The sequence below is a fragment of the Notothenia coriiceps genome, unplaced genomic scaffold, assembly GCF_000735185.1.
Source record: "Notothenia coriiceps isolate Sejong01 unplaced genomic scaffold, NC01 NC01_scaffold00000100, whole genome shotgun sequence".
In the NCBI taxonomy this organism is placed as follows: domain Eukaryota; kingdom Metazoa; phylum Chordata; class Actinopteri; order Perciformes; family Nototheniidae; genus Notothenia; species Notothenia coriiceps.
Genome location: NW_011332801.1, coordinates 22,810 through 44,808, shown reverse-complemented (window position 1 = coordinate 44,808; position 21,999 = coordinate 22,810). Strand labels below are relative to the sequence as shown.

General features: G+C 38.7%; 1 protein-coding gene across 1 annotated transcript; it reads left to right on the top strand.

The window, feature by feature from the left end:
• The first annotated feature begins 3,178 nt into the window (after nt 1-3,178).
• LOC104940823 (cylicin-1-like) lies at nt 3,179-19,033 on the top strand. The gene is made up of 7 exons (XM_010765850.1): nt 3,179-3,312; nt 4,045-4,230; nt 4,315-4,454; nt 5,032-5,076; nt 9,516-9,638; nt 12,898-14,278; nt 17,150-19,033. The coding sequence occupies exons 1-6, from the start codon at nt 3,217-3,219 to the stop codon at nt 14,261-14,263; spliced, it is 1,956 nt and encodes a 651-aa protein (XP_010764152.1). The 5' UTR covers nt 3,179-3,216; the 3' UTR covers nt 14,264-14,278; nt 17,150-19,033.
• The last annotated feature ends 2,966 nt before the right edge of the window (nt 19,034-21,999 follow it).

Here is a 21,999-nt window from a genome sequence, read left to right as displayed (position 1 = left end):
GGAATTAACCATTTTTATCGCACCTCTTTTTTTATTTTTAGCAAACTGCAATAACAAGCCGTGGACATACTAACCGGCGAATACTAGAACAATTCTGGAATTATCGCAAATGTTTTTACAGCATGAAGTACATAAATGTGTAATGATTAAGAAAACAAATATCTTAAGAAGCGTTAGATATACATTTAGTTAAGAGATGATGACGTGATCTTGTTATGCTAGTGTTAATCTGCAATGTTTACAGAATACCCACCGCTCACTTCGATAACACATCATCCGTTATAATACCACACAGAAGATGTTGATGGAGCAAAAATCAAAGAGACATATTCATCCATATATTTAATTTTTAATTTTCATCTGTAAATTAATCTGTCATTTATAATTTGAAATATAATATTTTTCTTTTTTTATTAATTCTTATATTTAATTTGGGGTCCATTATAAAGTAACAAGTAACAGTTTTTCAAATCATAACAAAAACATTTTGAGGGAGACCCAATGCAAATGAAATGCAAAAAATTAGATCAAAGAAATAAAACGAAAAGTACACAGGGGTTATTATTGAATACATATTTACACATGATACTTGCATACATATTACATTACATACACATACATACATCATAATACTACAATCATACAATACATAACTACAATACTAACATACATAACAAAACAATACCACATACATACATACAATAAAACTAAAAACTAACAGTACACATACATAACCATACATACATACATAATACTATACATATCTATCTCACACTCTCATACTCATACTACAATACTCATACTCATACATGATGACATACTACACATCCTATACTACTTCATCGGTGGACACGTTCAACAGGGGCAGATTACTATTGGGGGGATATTAATTTCACACCCTTTTTTACTTTTTCCATATTTCTTCAAATGTGTTTTCCTGAAGCCTCATTGAGAAGGTGATTCTTTCCATAACATATATTTCATGGATTTTGTTGTACCAGTTGTCAAGAGAAGGGATAAACGCTTTGAGCCATTTTCTAGTTATGCTTTTTTTTTGCTGCAACAGTAAGAATTCCAAATAATTGTTTTGTTTTGGAGATTGTGGGGATTGCATGTACGAGCCCAAATATACATTTGTCCCAGTTTAAAGGGATTTTTTCCTGTAGTATTATTTCAATTTCGATATGGATCTTTTCCCGAAAAGTTACTATTAAAGGGCAAGCCCAAAACAAATGGTAGTGATGTGCTAACTGAGAATCACATTTCCTCCAGCAGCTGGGGGGCCCTAGATGATGTGATGACTGAGCAGGGCTGAAAAAGTACCTGTTCAGCATCTTCCAACTAAACATTCTGTAGGTGCCTGAGCTCGAGATCTTCCATTGAAAAGTACAGTAATTTGTCCAGACTTCGTCAGGGATGGTTTTTTTGGTTTTGTTTTCCCATTTGTGTTTTATATAGAAAGTATTTTCCTTTTTAATATCTTGAAGAGCTTGGTAAAGTTTTGAGATTACTTTCATCCCTGTGTCTGATGTGTATGCACTGGTGAAAACTATTAATAAAGGGTTTTCAAGGGCCTTCTGGCTGTTTGACAGGGAACTATTTAAGTAATGGCGTACCTGTAGAAATCTAAACTCTTGAGTATTTTCATGACATAATATACATACATAATGAACATTTAAAGTGTTTTCGTTGCGATGAACAATAACATTGTTTAATGCCTTTAACATTGTCATGTTCCCCTGGGGATAACAGTATCAAGATATTCCCTTACTTTTCCTTTAACACCACCATCAGTTCAATATTCTTATTCCTCCAACATTTATGACCTAATAGTAAAGCTAGAACATCAGTCTTACTTGCAGCATGCTAACAAACAAGATGGATAAATAGGAAAACATTATACCAGCTAGAACGTTAGCATGTTATTCAACTGGCTTACATCTCCCTTACTAACATCTTTGTGTTTCAATTCAATAACTGTCATAAACCTGAAGCTACACCGTCCCCGTCTGAATTAGTTATTTCTGTGCTGTATGGTTTAGCTGCTGTTTAATGTGTTTGTGTCCTCGAAATGATTGAGGCTCGGCGTTAATGTGGATTCACGTGGTATAAAGGTTAATGCACCACATTCATGTTGGTAACGGTGCTTTTATAATAATAGTGTTTTATTTTTGATGGAACAATATTTGTGTAACCTCTAACATGTCATGTATTAATGCATGTTGATGTTCTTTGTTGATGCATTTGTTAGCTAAATAAATTGGCTTTGGGCTATTAAAGCCGAATGTACCCAGTATATGGCAAATCTAATGTTTAGTTTGTGTGTACATTACACACACTCGGGGTAGTACTTTCAAAAGGGTGTCTTCCTTTAAGTGTAGAATAAACAAATACAACCATCTGCCTTGAACAGAATGTGTTAAAATATAATTTCTCTAAAGGACAAAATTAAGCTCTTGCCACCCTCTAAAAGCAAACCCTGCTTCAATTAAATTAAACAAAACTCATGCCAAAGCGCTGTTATTTGCTGAGCCCACCCATCAGAATATTTTTGGCTACACTAGAGACACGCAGCCGGCTGTAAGACATTGTTAAAGGCTGCCAGGAAAGGCAGTGATAGCCATCTAAAGCATGTGACCTTGAAGTGGTTATCTTATCCCTGGTACGAGTGAAATCTAGCTTCTTTAGTAATATCAAAGGCGAGCTCCAAATCCTCCATGTCTCAGATCCAAAGTCCCCCATTAGGTTCCACGGTGCCTTTTGGGTCGCTTTTGTTGCGACGTATCTTCCTTCCTTTTATCAGTCATGAGAAAACGATTCAGATGGAACAAACGTGCTTTGCATGAAGCTGCGCTCCTCTCCCAAAGCCTGTGAAATGACTGTGACTCGCTGCTACTCAGCCTGAACCACGAGCTCTTCTGACCATTTGTGGTAGATTGGGGGCTTATCTGGAGCTCATTATTCAGGCTGGATGAACAATATGTACATGTACCAAGATGGATTAAATGTACACAAAAAGGTTAAAAGTTAACAATAATTTGGTTTTAAATTAATGCATACAAACAACATCAGCTGTTCGTAGTTGAGAAAAAGTGGAAAAGCAGAGGTCAGTGCTGATCCTCAGGAAGCGATTTGGTTGTTAATTATGTTTGTATATCTGTGTCCTGCTTTCAGCTTCATTCGCTGCAGAGCCAGCTAGAGTTCCAAGAACAATCTATGGTGGAGAAGTCTCTTGTGTGCCGTCAGGAGGCCAAGATCCGTGAGCTGGAGACAAAGCTGGAGTACGAGAAGACGCAGATCAAACGCTTGGAGGTCAGATAATCCTATGCATGTAAAAGACTTGCTCCCTCAACGCAAATGTAGTATTTAATTGTCTATTTATCAAGATGTAGAGATGATATGAAGGCCTGCATAGCTCCGTATTTTTGAGGTGCTGGTTAAGAAAAGCATCCACCTGGGATTATTATTCTCTAATAAGCCAACTATGGTTTTATTGAAATGTATAATTTGTAACATTTACGCATCAAAATGTCTTAAAACGAGTACTTAGTATCCCAACATTTCCATTGGTCGCCTGTAAAGATAATGTTATGCTGACAGAAAGTGTAATTTTTAATATTCACTTTTAAGATCTTGGTCCTTTCTAACTATATATTTTAACCTGGATGGAGGATTTTATTCATTCGATGCAAGGATTTTTTTTTATCAGAGAAACAAGCTGAGCAAACATTGGTTTGAAAACCCTATCATTATATGCACCCAGGACCGCATTGGTGAAACACTGTTTTTTTATTGTGAAACTGCACTATTTAGTGTTTTTACCTGCTTTAAACTCCTGAATTTTGAACCCTGAAGAATACTAACAAACCGTCTGAGAAGAAAGCCATGGTCACTGCCAAACACTGTCTTTTGTTTGAAAGATCAGCGGCACAAAATAAGAAATTGTACACATAAGGGTAAATACACTTCAAAAGAAAAATTGTAGGAGTTGGTGTTACTTTTGTCAGAACAAATTCACTCAATTTCACTTCCAATCCTCCCCAGAGCCTAGTGGGTCGTCTGAAGGAGAACCTTGAAAAGTTGACTGAGGAGAAAAACCAACGCATCGCAGCGGAAAACAGGGAAAAGGAACAGAATAAACGAATGCAGAGGCAGATAAGGGACATGAAAGAAGAAATGGGAGAGCTGTCCAAGAAGGAGTCCGAGGCCAGTCGGAAGAAGCACGAACTGGTAAGTCTTTGGGTGCTGGGAGACTTGATACGATTCCCTGAGTTCACGCTAGACGAGATAACCGTGCTGTGATCTATTGAACAGGAAATGGACATCGAGAGCTTAGAGGCGGCAAATCAGAGCTTACAAGTGGACCTCAAGCTGGCCTTCAAGAGGATAGGTGACCTGCAGGCTGCCATAGAGGACGAAATGGAGAGCGATGACAATGACGACTTAGTCAACAGGTACAGCACGCTTTAACTTTGTGTAAAAGAAGATACAATTGCCTCAGTAGATCAGTGAAGTGGGTTTGGTACATTAGGGGATACTGCCAGAGCTGAAGAACCTTACACAATTGGATTTGCTTGTTTTTCCAGTAGCCTGTCAATCAGAACTTGTATCTCTTTTCCGTCTTAGTCTCCCACGTCTTCCTACATCAATTCCCGTCTTAACTCTTTAACACTCTGTGAGAAAAACTTCCCTTTGTCTGTCTTACAAAACAAGGTTTAAATTCTTCTCCATACTTCTCATCTTTTGTCTTTGCGCCATTCTTTTCCTGTTGGTTACTCCTGCTCTCTTTGCAGAGCGGTTCAGGGTTGTACTAGCTCTGAGCCCACAAAGCTAAAACAAAGGTAAACATAGACTGCAGTAATAAAAACCTCTAAAAAGGACAAACGTCAGTTTGAGAAGGAGGTTGGGTTATTTGGTTATGTTATGTGAACGTGTAAGTGTAACATCATTTACTTGCTGTTATTTTTTTTTCTTTGTCTCACCTTCTCTTTGTCCCTGTGCTCCCTTCTTTGTTTTCAACACTCCTGGCAGTTTGCAAGACATGGTGACAAAATATCAGAAAAGAAAGAACAAAACGTGAGAAGAGAAAATGCATCCTTTGTTTGTGTCATCATGGCTGTTTGCACGTTTTTTTTTCTTCACACCCATTCCAACAACAACAGAGAATAATGCAGTATTCCTTTTCCCTTAGTCTGTGTTATTCACAATAACAACGCCAAACAACACAATTTAAAATAACATGGAGAGCTGCAGTGGTATACATCTGATAAAAGCTATGCTTAAAGATGGCCCCCAGGGTTTTATTTAGTAATTTTATTTTGTGCCAAGTGTCCAGAGGTGTGTGAATGTTAGAAGACTCTAAATGACACCAGCCAAGCCAGTCTCACTGCTGTAGGGCCCACATGAAAAACAGCAAAGTGTTACAGAGCTGTGGTAATACTGCATCATTTTCTTCATGAATATTTTGAATCACATGACATCTGCTCTCATTATGCGCCCTCATACTGCATTTGTTTGTACCTTGATTCCAAACTGTTTTCCACTGATTTGTATCCATCTTTTTGGATCTTTGTTTCTCTTTAGTGTTTTCCAAAGCACATACAACATGTCTACACCTTAATGAGTTTGTACGTAGTGTTGTTACAATACAGATACCATTATCAGTAATTCCTCCAAAACTATACCTCCTATTAGGTGTTGGTGAGTATGCAATTATATGCTGATATAATAGTTCAGGAATCGGTGTCTGAAAGGGAAAACATGTATTGGAACATATCGCCTCACTAAATTGTGGTCATGTGATCTACTTCAGTACAATTATTTTTCTTCTGATCGGTTATCAGACAATACAAATAATCGAAATATAGATGGTGTCACGCAATATAGAGTTGGGTGCACTCAAATCCAAGGAACAGGAACTTGAACAAAAAGGCCTCATCCGGACAAGGCAAGGCAAAACAGAACCAAACAGATCTTCACAATACAAACATTAAATGTTTTGACTAAACAGAAGACTTCAGTACAATCTAAACCAAAGAGTGGATATAATGCAGGTCAGGTGGTTGAAGGACTGATGGGTGACAAACAATAAAAACATTTTTTAAAAAAGGAAGTAAAAACATACATGACACAGGGGGAGAATACTTTTCAAAATAGAACAGGAAACAGAAAAAACAAAAACTAACGTCATTATAGTAATATAATTCAACATCATACCACACTACAGGCTGATAACAAGTACACGTTATGCTCTTGGAAATATTTGGAGATACTGTCCTGATTTTATACATTTTACATTTTAAAACTGCATTGTGCCTTTAACAAAAATGTAGCATGGTGGAAGTAATGTGTATGTGCTCTGGAAGACTTTAAGGTGAAATAATGAATGCAACTGAGATGTTTTCCCCAAAAGCTCAGCTGTTGATTTCAATGCATGAAAAATAATCCACATTTTCAATTGCTGTAAAACACTTACATATAAATACACTTGTCCACCTTGTCTTGCATGTAAAATGTGTATTCATCGATTTGTGAGTGTACATTATATTTTTCTGACTGACTGAAACCCATTTTCTTTCAGTTTTCTATTCAATGAAAAGAATCTGTATGACATGTTTAATAATTTAAACCTTCATCAGAGCGCAGTAAGGAAATGTAGTCTTCAGTTTGAAGCACATAAGCCCGTTCATAATTTCCTCACATTAACCTCTGATTGCTTCTTCAGAGAGACTCTTAAAATTCATTTTGTTCATCATCAGACAACACATGTGTATGAGCGATGTGCTTTTCTTTTTGTGCAACTCGAGGAAAAGAGCAATGCTTGTCCATGTTTACTTAATTACATTTTTACCCTCCTTCAACATCATTACATTAGCAGCATGGGTGAACAATAATAGAGGAAGGGATTTTTTCCTTTCTAATTATGAAGTGGATATTCCAGATGATATACATTAGTATACAATAGATTTTGTTCTCAATGCTTCAAAACCAGAGGTTGTAGCTGGATTATTAATATTGTAGAGGGAGGCTAGGCTTCCCCATAATAGATTATATTTAAAAAGAAAAAACAAGGGTTACTTACATTTATAATGCAAGACTATGCAAATGCTTTCATCAGTGCAATCGAGTGGAAATGGTTGCATTTTTACACCTTAAGTGCTATGTTTGTGTGTTTTTATTAGCATAATCTAATAACATTTGCTTTTACTTTCTGAATTTATAATTAGCTCATGGTGAACCGGTATCTTAAAATATGGTGTTGGTACCACAAGTGCTAAACTGATTAAACCAAGCCATACGAGATTTGATGCTGAGTCTAAGTATTTGTGACAAAGATTTACAACCAGTGCAGGCCAATTGTCAGAAGCTATTAATGTTCACTTCTAAATTCTCGGGGCTTGTTTGTATCTACGAGCCTCAGGACTGGTTAGCTAGTAGTGTCGGGCCAAGGACAAATAGTTTGTGACACCATTTGTACAGCACTCAATTGCAAGCCACCTTTTATTTTGTGCGCGTCTGTGTGTTAGGGAGAGAGTGAAAGAGGGAGATTTAACTGTGGGCTGGATTCAGCTTTTTGTTGTGAGATATATCATGCTAAAAAAGTCTCAGTGCCACAGAGATAACAAATGGGCAGCAAGTGTAATCAACTTTGTAGTATTAATGAACCCATTATCTGGTTACGGTGGGCATTTATCACTGTTGTTTAGAATGCAGAAGGGAGGGAATTCGGTGGAATATAAAGGGAAGATATAATAGCTGAACTTCAACTTACAATTTGAGCCTGCTGCCTCTTTAAGCACCTCTCAAATGAAATGAACAGGTTTGCCTGTAGAAAATAATATAATCAGACCATTTAGTCTCTCTGGGATCATCATTACCTTCCCCCGCAGAAAGCCTGGCCCGTAAGGTCGAAGATGGGACAGTTAAATGTGTTAATGCTCTTAGAAATCTTGAATTACCATTCAGTCCGAGGATCAGAAGCTTCTTTCTGTCTGTGCTCATCCTCTAACAATGCTCACATCACCACCACCTCTTTAGTGTTCAAAAAGAGGTATCCAAAAACATACAGACACAGAGAGGACACTTTGTTTTCTGAGGAAACATGTGTGACACAAAGCTTGGTGACAAAAGGAAATGGTGTGCTGTTCACGGGGAGGCCTGCAGAGAGGGATATGTGGACAAATGATGGAACTCAGCAGTCTGGCTGTCATATCACACCTCCCTGCATATTGTTTGCTCCTGCTTATAAGCATTTTTCAAACATTTTTTATTCAACATGTTCATTCACATTCAACATGTTCGAAGACTCAGATAGAGAAGCTTGTCCGAAAATGACCATCTGGAATTGAAAATTGCAGCTCCTCCACAACCCTGTAATTGCCCCTATTTTTTCCTGATGCAATGTGTTATAATATACATTACAGCAGTGCTTCCCAACCTGGGGGTGCGCCAGGCCTCAGATGATTTGAGGCCAAATATCATATTAAGAGTTTTTTTTTTTTTCAATTCTTTTTTTTTTTTTTTTACATATAATTGTAACACAATAGATGATTGTTGCTAAAAGCCTTGTCTCTACATTACAATAAAATATAAAAAAATAATTGATTAATTAATTTGAAAACAAGTCCTTCTGATATATGCATATTTGTGTAATTTTACGACTGTCTCTTTGATTGTTACAATTACAGTTACATTTTTACACATCACATAGCGAAGAAGTGTAGTCAGAAGCAATGTGTCCTTTAACATTCGGAGGTCTATTTCATGTAATACATCTCCCAAATACATTTCAACGATGTTGGCAGCTTTGACTTAACCTTATCAAACAATGGGATGCATAATTCACTGTGGATTTGCAACGAATGACGATTGACCTTATCCAGGTGGGATCTACCAAGCTTTTTCATGGGGATCCACAGGTCCCTGTATATTGATTGTTATGTCAGGCGTCGGGCCACGGCGCTGTCTCGCAGCTCCTCTCCAATAACAATCACTAGGAGCAGGTGACATGCCACACAGATGCTAGCAGCCCAGAACCAGCCAAACAAGTTCATTATTTCTCGATCAGCTTCATCTACAGTCTGCCTCGATCACTCATCCCACCCACGTCTACTGAACATTCTGTCAACAAATCATCTTCATTACGTTAATATTGTGTCAATCTATCATGCTTAACCAAATAATGCTTACCTGTCTGGATTGCCTTGCATCATACTGCCCTCTTAAACTGACAAATTACCAACAAAAAGCTTGTGATCTTTGTAAAAACTGATAACTATTTTTGCCTGTGTAATTTGTGTGATGGTACACTGCCTACAATATTCACATATCGAGTCATTTAGTCTAATTTATTTTCCTGCCTAAATGGATTCCGAACCATTGCATTAGGCACATTTATTTGAATAATATCAGTTGTGGGTATTTAGGAAAATTACTGATTTGTATAAAGGGGAATTACCTTACTTGCTTTATGCACTTGAAAATTGTGTTGGAGCTAAATTCTTGTATCGTTGCAGTGGGGATGAAACTGAAACTGACTCCGAGGTGGAGGACCGTGTGGATGGAGTTAAGACTTGGCTCTCGAAGAACAAAGGCTCCACCAAGACACTGTCAGAAGAGGGAAGTCTAAAGAGTACCAGGTTAGTGCTCACATCCTTTTGCATCATGACAGATAACCCATGTACTGTATATCCCGGTGATAAAAGAACCCACATTCCCAGCCTTAAAAAGGCCCAGGATTACCCGGGGCATTTTGCAACCGAACGACGAGTATCTCATGTGATTAGGTGTCATCTCTCTCTTACAGTATAGTAATCTGTCTAATGACAGGAGGCGGAACAGGGAAGCGGCTGCAGTCAAATGTATTGAAGTGGCCCGTGGCCATTTGGCACGGCTGCTTAATGTCGCTCTGCCACATTTAGATAGATCTCCTCGCCGGTTGATTGCCTTCTTTCTACAGTGTATGTTGTACATAACAGCAATAGACTCAGGACAGGTCCCAAGGACAAAATGACAAATCTAATATTCTGTCAAGGTAGCAAAAATCTCAGTTGCCACATAAAGCATGATGCATATGGAAGATCAAAAAATTTTAGAATGTGTCCTTTAAGTATGCCTGCCAAATCTGTCCATTTGCACAAAACACCTTACGTTTTCTCTTTCTACTCTTTCTACTTAACTTAGGGAAAACATAAGGTTTCATGAGTGAAGGAATACCATTAAGGAATTACCATTTCAATTTTTCTGTTTCCATGGAGACAGTTTGCTTGCACTTGAGATTGTTATACCTGTTATTTTCTTACAAAGTTGAGAGAAATAAAAAAAGATTGTTCAGAGGAAGGAATTATTATATACCAAGAGAAGTGCAATAAAGAAGGCACATATAGTATGGAGCTATATCAGGGTCATAAGTTTTGATCATTAAAAATAAATACAATTCATTTGAAAGTTCCAGTTTGTATCCTGAACTTTGAAAAATAAGTATTTGGAATAATTTTGCAGGTTAAATATTATTTTGATTCAGTTCTGTAATTTTTTGGAATAAAATATTTATTTTCATATTTCACTTTTATACATATTTTGATATTTGAATCCTTATTTTTTTCAGTTGCAGATTTTACGTTTTCAGATTCAAAACCATTATTTTTTCAGTTTCAAATCTTGTATTTTCAGGTTTCACTTTTTTTCGCCTTCAGATCTTTTTTCACTTTCAGATCTTTTTTGGTCGCTTTCAAACTTTTGGCCCTGATGTTGCTTGGGAGGAGGGGCTTACCAAAGAGTAGTTTGGCATCCTGAGTGACAGCCCTCCCTCTGTCATGTTGCCTTCATGGATGTTAGGTAGCGCGATAAATATAACTCAACACTTTCTATACACAATACTCCCGTGATTGGTGGTAAACAAAACTGATACCAGCGTCAAAGTTCCGTTAACGGTGGGGTAGGTAAGTTTGAGAAACCGGCTCGAGATACACTTTTTGTTATATTCCATGGAATGCTCTTAACATCCCGATAGCAATGAATATATTTAGTGCTTTGGCAAAAAATCCATTAAAAAAATGTCATCTGTGGAAGCCGTAGCACTGTAAAAAGCACGACCAATCATTTTAGCCGGCCCGGCTAAAATAACTGGATGGCCTACCTGCCTGTCAGCTTTCCATCTGTGCACAAACTTATCTCGTGCCCTCATTGTTCATGTGTGCGTTCGTGTGTGTTGGAGGAGGGGCTCTGTAAGGAAGTGGCAGATTTTTGTATGTAGCTGTGTATTTTCAAATTCTAGCGCACTCGAGCCGGTTTCTCCAAAATTACCTACCCCACCCTTAAGCGAGATGTTGAGCATCGTATAGTTCAGAATCAGAATCAGAATCAGAATACCTTTATTAGTCCCACAGAGGGGAAATGTAAGTTGTTACAGCAGAAAACGAGCCACAGACAGCTTAATGGTACATATGTTACATGCATAAGTATTAAAGTAAAAAAATGTTTTATAATAAAATCAAAAGTTATACAATTTACAAAATACACACCCTGCAACTATGTGTTACACAGGATGCTGTGTAACACATAGTTGGTATTTAACAGCAAGGGGTGTTATATTCTGTTGTTGTGTGTGGGGTGGGGTCTACTAAGGGCCGTGGTGGTTGTATAGTCTGACCGCTGCAGGAAGGAAGGACCTGCGGTATCTCTCCGTAAGACAGCGGGGGATTGCGTCAGGTCCACCAGAACAACCTGCTGGCTCGTTGTGGATACGTCATTTCACATTCTAGCACAGTTTATTGCTCTTATACCTTGATTGTTGCCAACTACGATGATCAACAGCTCGCTTAACGGAACTTTGACGCTGGTATCAGTTTTGTTTACCACCAATCATGGGAGTATAGAAAGTGTTGAGTTATATTTCTCGCGCTACCTTACATCCATGAAGGCAACATGACAGAGGGAGGGCTGTCACTCAGGATACCAAACTACTCTTTGGTAAGCCCCCCCCCCCAAGCAACATCAGGGCCAAAAATCTGAGAGTGAAAAAAGATCCGAAGGCGAACAAAAATTGAAAACGTAAAATATGCAACTAAAAAAAATAAGGATTCAAATATCAGAATGTGTATAAAAGTGAAATATGAAAATAAATATTTTATTCAAAAAAATTGCTGAACTGAATCAAAATAATATTCAACCTGAAAAGTTATTCCAAATACTTATTTTTATTTTGAAACTCATTGTATTTTTCAAAGTTCAGGATAAAACTCGAACTTTCAAATAAATTGTATTTTTTTGAAAGATCAAAACTTATGACCCTGATATAGCTCTATAACATAGGCCCTACTTAAAAGTTAATGTAATGATAGCAATGATGAAATTGCAATGAAAAATGTATTCAAGAAGTGCAAAAGAAATTCTACAACTTACAACAGTCTGTTCTGGCCAAAAAATAGATGACTTATTACAGGAAGAAATCCAACCAAACTGATAAGAATGACTTGGATGTTTAACGTACAGGATACTTACAGCTTACTTGAAGTAACTGTTTTATAACAGTGAAAGAAATGTCTGAATGGAAGGTTATTAAGTTTAAAATCAATTGGTCCTCGTGAAGTATATCATCAGGTTCTGCTTTTCTTGGAATGCCTTACATTTCTTAATTTATGGCCATACACTCTGCCAATTTGAGTTTAAGTTTGTGTCCTTACTTTGGCTGCTAATATTATTTGTGCAACACTTAAAACTATATTACCTTGAAGGGATTAATTAACTATAAGACTGAGATAGGGAGGTTACCTTCAATAATTGAGTGAACATTTCAAGGAAACCTTAAAATGACTCAAGGTATTCCATGCAACTGGCCACTGATTTGTTTTCTTCTGTTGGGTTTCTTGCTGTCAATTTTATGACACAACCTTCCAGATATGCAGCAAATGCAGATACCAAGGAGATGAAAGAAGGTAAGGAAAAGACGATTGACGGAAATAAAGACTCAAAAGAGGTAGAGCCGAACAGATCAGTGTCTGTCATGAGTTCCTTGAGCTACAGGAAGCGTTCCAACCTGAAAGACTCCATAGGGGGTACAGGCGATGAAAGCTTCTTGTTTAGCACTCTCAAAGAACAGCCTGACGCACCAGACCAGGCCTCCATTCGCAAAGCCAAGGGGAAGAGCCAGGCACAGGAAGACTTTGACGACAAAAGCTCCGTCATCTCCATGGCTTATTCTGAAGCGACCAGCCGAGCCAGGAAGGGTCTGGAGTCACGTTGGGCCTCCCGCAGTAGCCCGGAATTTGATAAGGAATCCATAGTGTCCTCTGTGGCTCCCAGCAGGATGTCCACCAGGAGGGGCATTGTAGACATGGACGATGACAACAAGTCAACTATCAGCAGCGTGAGCCGATCCAGCCCTAGGGGGTTACATCGCAGCAGCTCTTGGAAGGACGATAGACGCAGTAGCTCACGCCTGTCCGTTACCCGCAGCTGTGGTCTCAGCGAATTTGGCTTGCATACAGCACACAGTGACGATGACGATGATGATGGCCGTAGTGTTGCTTATACTGAAGGAGGAACTTCATCCCTCAGTCGCAGCTTTTCTAACCCTGGCCAATCACGTTCCTCAGAAGCAAATCTTCCAGATTCATCTGAAATAAAGTCTGTCACCCGACGAAACTACTTGGACCCTGACTTGGAAGCTGCAATCAATGAGGTGCTGAGCTTCAAACCCATTAAGTTCAAGCGCAGCAAGCTTGAGGAGTCAAGCGAGGAGGAAGAAGATGAGAACAAGGGACCGGCAGGCGAGGAAGGTAGGAAGAAGGGAGAAGACGAGGGGCGAAGCTCCAGCCTGCTTCGCTCAGCGTCGGGCTCCGCTCTGGACTACAGCAATCGGTCATCCAGCACCATGAGCACCAGCAGCTCCCGCAGTCGGAAAGATAAAAAAAGCAAAGTCTCTCTGTCCGACGACTCTTCCTCTTCCTCCTCTGATGATCGCCACAGCAAAAAGAGCTCAAGGGGGAAGAAGGGCAAGAAGTCCAAGAAGAAATCTAAGAAGAAGCAAAGCGAATCGGAGGATTCCTCTTCCTCCTCAAAGACATCCGAGTCCTCTTCCTCCGACTCCACCGTCTCCTATCGCAGCTCTAGCAGCGTTAAAAGGGCCCCGAAACAACCGTCTGACGATGATGAGCAAGAGCCTGCAGGCCGTGGGACATCTAGCAAGAAGGAAACCAAGAAAAAGCAGAAGAAGATGGATAACTTGATGATGAAGTACCGCTACAAGCCTGACAGTGACTGATACATACACCAAAAGGTGATGCACGGTGTGACAATAACCCCTGGAGCCTAGCGTTCCTGAAACTGATTCAAGATCATTCGCAGAATAAACTAACTTGGTTTGCCGTGTGAAAATGTTTTGTATGTAATACTCTGATACACTAATGCTGACTACTAAATGAGCCTTGGCTGCGTTTTTCAAAAGTCACATGGCCAATTAGTGCATGCCACTGATTTTTGTTGTGCTTATGCTCCTGCCAACATCCATTCACATCTAAACAAATTGCCAATTTACTGCAGTATACTGTAGTTATCCCTTCAGTTTGTACCACTGCAAACTCCAGTCACTTCTGTTTTATTACGGGCTCTGCCAGGGAGGTTATGTTTTTAGCTTGGTTTGTTTGTTAGTCTGTCAGCTTGATTATTCAAACACTACTAGCCCAATTAAATGAATCTTAGTGAAAGGGTGTAGAATGGACAAAAGAAGAACCCATTACATTTTTGAGCGTTTTTGAATCACAGCGCGGATACATGCAGTGTCTGGATAATCCAAAAAATTGATATATAACACATTATCTTTGTAGCTTACATTTGACGCGAGGTTTCTTGCCCATCGTCACTGCAATGCATGGCTTTTCTCTTTGTTGCCTCAACACTTATTTATGCTTAAGAAGCGGTGCAGTGAAATAAGTTTCATCGGCCGTATAGTGTTGTAAATAATTGTTACTTTGCAAAGATGGATTGTCGTGTTTTCCCTGACGTTGTGTTAAAAGCAAATAGGATTGAGAGAGAGTTGTTTTGCTGCGTCTTTAAGCACAAACAGATGTTGGCAATTAGAAAAAAACGAAATGATACCAATCTTTGCTTTAACATTGAGTTTAAAGAGTTGTGACATGACTGCTGATATGGCTTGATGTGAATACTTTGCATCGTAATTAAGACGCTAAGTTTAGCTCCAAGCTTCAAAAGCCTGTCTACTGTGAAAGTGATTCACTGACAGTTGCAAAATGCAAGACAGGCGGCTTGATTTGTTTAAAATGGTCCTTGAACTTGTTTGCCTCTTAAGTGTAACACTGGCTCTCTAGCTCTTGAATCACTGCAGGATGAATAAAGACAGTTTGAGTGGACTGAAGATGACACAGGCGATACAAATTGATTCATTATCAAGTAAATGCACGGCTAACATTAAAACAGCATCAATATGGTCAGTTCATCCAAATACTTATGCTCGAACACCCACAAACAATATAGAATTGAATTGAGCACTTAGAAAAAGTACATACAAAACAGTAACACTTGAATATTAGAGGGGCCCTCTTGTTCTTTTTCGGGTTTACCTTTTTCTGTAAATGGTCTGTAAGGCTAAATTCTCCCACACACTCCCCCACTGCCTGAAACACCTCGTTGGACTCCATGCATGTAAACTAAGCACAAAATACAAATATGTATCTGCTATAAAGAAACAGTATGGATTGAAACATCCTTCCTTTTACGCTTGAAAACAAAGTGTATATACTGTATACAGGTATGTAGGGAGAGCCATCATGATACAACCATGGTTATTTATTAATTATTTTACAGAAAATGTTTTGATCTCATACCCTTGATTCAGACCTTTTGGGTTTTACTCTTATACTCTTAGAGGCTGCTTAAATAACCTCATGTTCTCTGATATCTAACATGCTCAATGCCAATGTATCTCAGAGAGGCCACAGGTTGAAATGAAATGCACTGCAAACCGGGTTACCCTGACCCTGGCTCAGACCCAGCCCCTGTGCCTCCTGACTGGCAAATATGTGGCCCTAGTTTTCAAGGCAACATCAGGTAATTCCCAAATACTGATTAAAACATCTCCTATAAACAAAGTGTCACTTTCATTGTACAAAAAAAGACCTGTTAGTAAATCCATTGCCTTTGTTCTAATGTCTGACTATGGGTTACGTCATGCTTATCTTCACAAAGTCCACTTCTTTGCCCGAACTTAAGCCTTTTTCCAAATATCCAATACTTCAAGCTCCATACCGTAGGTTTTTTTCCAATAGTAGAAAGGTATTACTGGTTGCTCTTTCTGGGTGTCATAGTGCTGACAAGGACATGTTGTTATTTTCCTCTGTGAGTAAATGGCAGGGGCCATGGCATTGTGGATAAATGCAATCTCCAATGTTGGTATTCAAGTAATACATTGAATGCTTGTCATACCGTGTGTTGCCATGACAACATAATCTAAGGATGTAAAGCTCTGGTTCCAAATGACCTTTAATGAGTATGTGACGTTGAACACAGACTACAGGATTAATCTCAGTTGTTGAGTTTATTGATGCTGAAGCAGCAGAAGAGCTTTCATTTAGCTGCTGCTTTTATTTCAATCAACACACTTTTGATACCTTACACTGCACTGTACTTTATAACTTGTCTATTTTAGTTTGTTTTCATTTGAATTATTTTGATTTGGGGGGTGGGGTGTGTTTGGGATTTTAGTCTTTGCAGACAAAAACCTATATTACACACTACAGGAAAGGGAAAACCCCAAAGTGCATAATAGGGCCCCTTTAATGTTTTTTGTAAAGCACTTTGAATTCCCTTGTGTTGAAATGTCCCATATAAATAAACTTGCCTTGATTCCTGACATTTCCCATTTTAACTGCACATACTTATTACTCATGTCAAATATGCATGCTTTCTGTGTTTTTTTTGTGAAGACATTTCTTGTGATGATTTATGTGTGTTAATCCGAATAATAGTGTCTCATCTAGGACTTTGGACCACAATTATATCAGATGCGTTTTTCCGATATATTACAAAACTTGCAAGAATGTGCACATAAGTGATGCACGCCTCAGGGGATGTGTTGTTTACCGCCTGGGGGGAGAGTTTAATCCTGTGTTTCTGTGTGTGTTGACCCCTATAGTCCTCCTGTGTGCCGCAGACACCTGAGCCTCGGCAGATCTGATGAAGAGGATGAGGCGGACAGCAAGCAGTCGCTGAGGCAGAGCGACGGAGGAGGCTTACTGGCAGAGAGCACATCGTAACCCAGACTCAGGTCACCTCGTGACATCAGACGCAGGAGGAATTATTTCCCCCCAATTTATTCGCCACTTTTCAGCCAGAAAGAGAGGCTTCCAGCGGCATGGACAGATAAGAGTCCATGTTTAATATGTGCTTTCTCTGATTTATTTTAACAAAATATATTAAAGAAGTTAAGGAAGATGGTATCACATGATGCTGCTTGATTTATAATAGCTGCTTTTCTGGCAAATTTGAGCACTCCTCTGACTCTCCACATCGCCCTGTCAAGAGGATTTAGATAAGCTACATTTCTCCAAGAAGCTCTGACCGGCTATTAAGACGAAGTTCTTATCTCTTCCCTGTTAATTTGGACTAGCGCGTTGGGAGGTATTAACCCATTTTCATTAATTATCTCGCTGTAGTTAACATGTGGCTCTTGTTCCAAGTTCAGATATGCATCATTTAAACAAAGTGATGCTAGGTCATGATTACTGACATGAACGTGGAAAACACATTTGTATTTGAACTAAGCTGTTAGATGTGATATATATATGTTTGAAATGCTGAGTTGAGGCATGGATTTAAAGAAAAGTGATCTAGAAATCATTTTATAGCGATATATACATTATTATATGAGGAATTTAAGCCTTTATGTGAATGTAATATTCAAGTGAATTAAGATATTTTGTATTTCCTTAGGATAAGGATATATCCCTGGTTTACTCTTATCTTCTTGTGGAGTTCAATCTCTAATACTTTTGTCGACTTGTGTATTATTATAGGATTAAAGGGAATATGTTTGTTTGCTATTACAAAGTAGCTTTCTGTAGAGCATTTTTTAAAGATGCATAAACACTGGAAAATCATAATTTTAATTAAATCTTGTTTTAATGTTGAATCCTGCAGAATAATATACCAGTATAAAGTCCATATCAATGTTTGTATTGCATTTTTATGTTTGCAGGTTTTCTAGAATCAAGGGATCTTTTGGCCATATTAATTTATTAAACCGTAAAATAATGACATCCTATTCCCCACAATAGAGTCCTCCAAATTGAAGGTGCCAAAGACTGTGTTCATGAAACCGGTGATATTCTGCCTGTAAGAAAAAAATTGGGATTGATCCATGACTACCAATGAGCACATTGAGCAGCAGTCGTATAATGATATTGTGTTATTCCCAGGCTGTGTCACGGGAGGGTTTACATGTCAAACTATAAAATAATTATGCCAAGAATACCCTTAAATTAAAGCCAGTCTGCTTTAAGAACACCCTTATATGTTGCTGATTGTACACTCGTGAAACTCGCTGGTTATTTCTACATTTGGCATCACAGAATTGTAATGATAACCGCAGATAATTTTGTTTAAATTACGTGTAGGTGGATATGAATAAAACAGCATGTACAGTATTATGTGCATGTGGACTGTCTGCTCGAGTGCAAAGAAAATGCTCAAGTGTCTGGCTTGATATTTGCATATCTTCTCAGAAAAAGGCTAATCTGCATTGCATGTCTTATTTTTTCCCTTTTTTCACCCATGAATATTTATGTTCAGGAACTTTGATGTCAGTGATTCAGAATAGACTTGTTAAATGATTTTTATTTTTAAGTTGTATTGCATCTTGGTTGGAGTTTTTGGCATTAGACATAATGTTTCAAAAGTTTGTAAATGATAACTCTTGAAAAGGCTTGTCTGTTTTCATTATTGAACAGATAATTTGTGGAATGAGTGCTTTTTGGAGATTTTTCCGTAAATAAATTCAGCTGTTTGTTTACAGAATCAATGTTGGCTTGCTATAATTGCATAGAGGTATAATTTGGATGCAATTTTTGTTTCAAATGCAGCACAGCCAGAAAACAATTGGAGAAAAGGAGGTTAGAAGAAGCCATTGATGTGTTTGATTAATTTTAGCTCATCCACCCCAGAGTAACTTCTCATCATACCCATCCACTTTTCCCAGGAGACTAGAGGCAACAAACAATTCATTGAAATTATTCATTCTGAGCTGTTGGAGAATAATTGCTTGCACTTCCTTGCAACATGGGTTGTCAAAAAATGAGCACAGCTACACAGTTCAAAACTGAGCTTGAGGCGAATTCAGGAAGATCAAAAAAACCAGGAGCAATCGCATCCTTCCTCCCCACGACAATCTGTATTCTACATAGCTGGAGTTTACCTAGCCTCAAATAATTGATGGTTTTAGATTACCACCTTGGTTGACTTTCACACTCGGTGTGTTTTGCTTCAAAGAATCCCTTATTTATCCAACCAATCTGTAACCCTCAGTCCTATACACAACACGACCTGTGCTGGCGCCTCACTCAGTGCCTGGGAGCTTCGCTGTAATTTCCCCTCACTTGTGTGCAGCCTCTGGGTGGCTGCATGTTTCTGCTTAAAGGCTTTCCATTGAGTGACAGATTAAATTCTGCCCCCGATTTTTACTTATTTTGGCTCTAACACTGTTTCACAAGCCACTGGAGCAGGAAGTCATTAGCTCGACAAAGCCAAGCAAGTCTGTGTTTACCGTGCCACCCCCCCTGTTATTTAGTGCTTTGGCCGCAGACGTTTGCTGCACTGACATGCAAAATTGAGACGAAAAGTATTCATTTTTTGGCTGCAAATTGCTATCGCAGCTTTCGATGACGCCAAGTCATACAAACGGTTTCTCTAAAGAGCACACATCATGGTCATTTTCAGGTTCATGCTTTGATTTTGGGCTGCTACTAGATCATGCTTACAGGCTTTAATGTTACAAAAGCACATTATTTTTCTTACACTGTCAATCTGAATATACTTGTATTCATCCTACTTTTATTTTTTTAGATAATGTATGGTTGAAATGCTTATTTTTAGCGCCTGTCTCTTTAAGCCACGCCCCTAAAATAGTTTATTCTGCTGATTGGTCAGTGTTTCCTGCTTTCTGTTACACTGACTATAGAGTGGGGACCTCCATGGGACCTTATTTCGGAAAAATCATGTATTTTAGTCAATGGAGAGAGAAAGATTATCTTTTGATCCCGTTTGAATTGTGCAACGAATTACACATATGATGTTTGTCAATTTAAAAGATAATTTTGCAAGTCAAAAAAAATAAAAATGCGTCGTAAAACTGTGAAGTAACACATTTTTTTGTGTGAAGCGCTCAATAGCCGCTTTCACACCGCAGGACTTGCCGTAATTTAGTGCCGGCACTAAAGTACCACGGCACTGAATCCGCCAGGGGGCTAGTGCCAATCGCATTCACACCGCAGTACTTTCCCTGAGGCAAGATTACTCTGACGTCACTTCGTCTTCTTCTTCTCTGGGTTTACTGGCAGGCCGCAAAACCACTTCACGGCGAGTACAAAAAAAAACGAGAGAAGAAAAACTACACGGGGGAGGGGGTGTAAAGCCCACCCGCTGTACATGATATATATATATATATATATATAATAAGTAGGCTCAGCAGACAGACCGTAGTGCAAAGATAAAGTGTCACATGATTATCTACTAAATAGTGAATTCAGCATCAACATCACCAAGATGAAGTTCATATCTTCCTAAGATACGTGTTACTTTATGTCCCTACTAGAATCCGAGCTCAAATGACTCAAACCAACAAAATGTCCAAGCAAAGAATCATGTGCACCATGAGGCTGGGTTATAAGGGTAATTTACAAATAAAATACCCCATTATAACAATGGACTTTATCTTTATGTATTTATTATATATTACCCCCTCAGGCTGATTTTGGAAAAGGACATTAACCGTTGTTTGGTGTTTTTCCCTTATTTATCTAAAACAAATGACATGATCAATTACTTTTGTTTATGTGTGTAAGACTTGTGTTTCTGCCCCTGCCATTGCTGCACAAGGTTGCAACATTGTAGATAAATTCAACCACCGACACCTGTCTGCTCTCACATACTTCTATTCTCCAAATTTGGGGTGGGACACAATAAATAAAGCTTCGCCAGTTTGTTTGTTTTATTGCACAGTCAAGACATAACAATAACGGCATCACGCCGCTCAAGTAGCTTTTGCGAACATTGCTCAAAACATTTGGAGTTGGGAACTGCTTTCTGTAGAAGCTGCTGCATCCCGTCCTCAGAGTAAATTGCCAGAAGCGCCGACACTTCCTCATCATTCAAACAAAAATAATTCAGAGTCTAACGGGGCGTGGTTTGCAATTCGCCCAGCCAATAGAAATAGAATATAAATTGGCACTCTTTTATCACCAGGTTCGTACCACCTCTCTCGCAGGGACTGAAAATGGCCAAAAGAGTTCCCGGCACTGAGTAGTCCCGGCGGTGTGAACGTGACATTATTGGTACTAACGGAACTAAAGAACCAAAGTACCAGGGAAAGTTCTGCGGTGTGAATGCGGCTAATACATGCTCCTCAAGAGCCTCTCCGAGGTCCTTCAGCTGCCTCCATTTTTTGGCTGAACGGCGGTAGAGTGAGTAAAGGCGGGTGAGAAGGTCNGGGGTTGTTTGAAATAGCAAATGTCTACACATGTACATATGCATACATATCAACATACATATATACATTCAATACACATACACACACATACATGTGACCATAGATGGTCACATGTATGTGTGTGTATGTGTATTGAATGTATATATGTATGTTGATATGTATGCATATGTACATGTGTAGACATTTGCTATTTCAAACAACCCCTGTGTTTTTTTTTGTTTGCTATTTCATTTGTCACTTTCGGGTCTCTAAAAATATATGATTTGAAAAACTGTACTTGTACT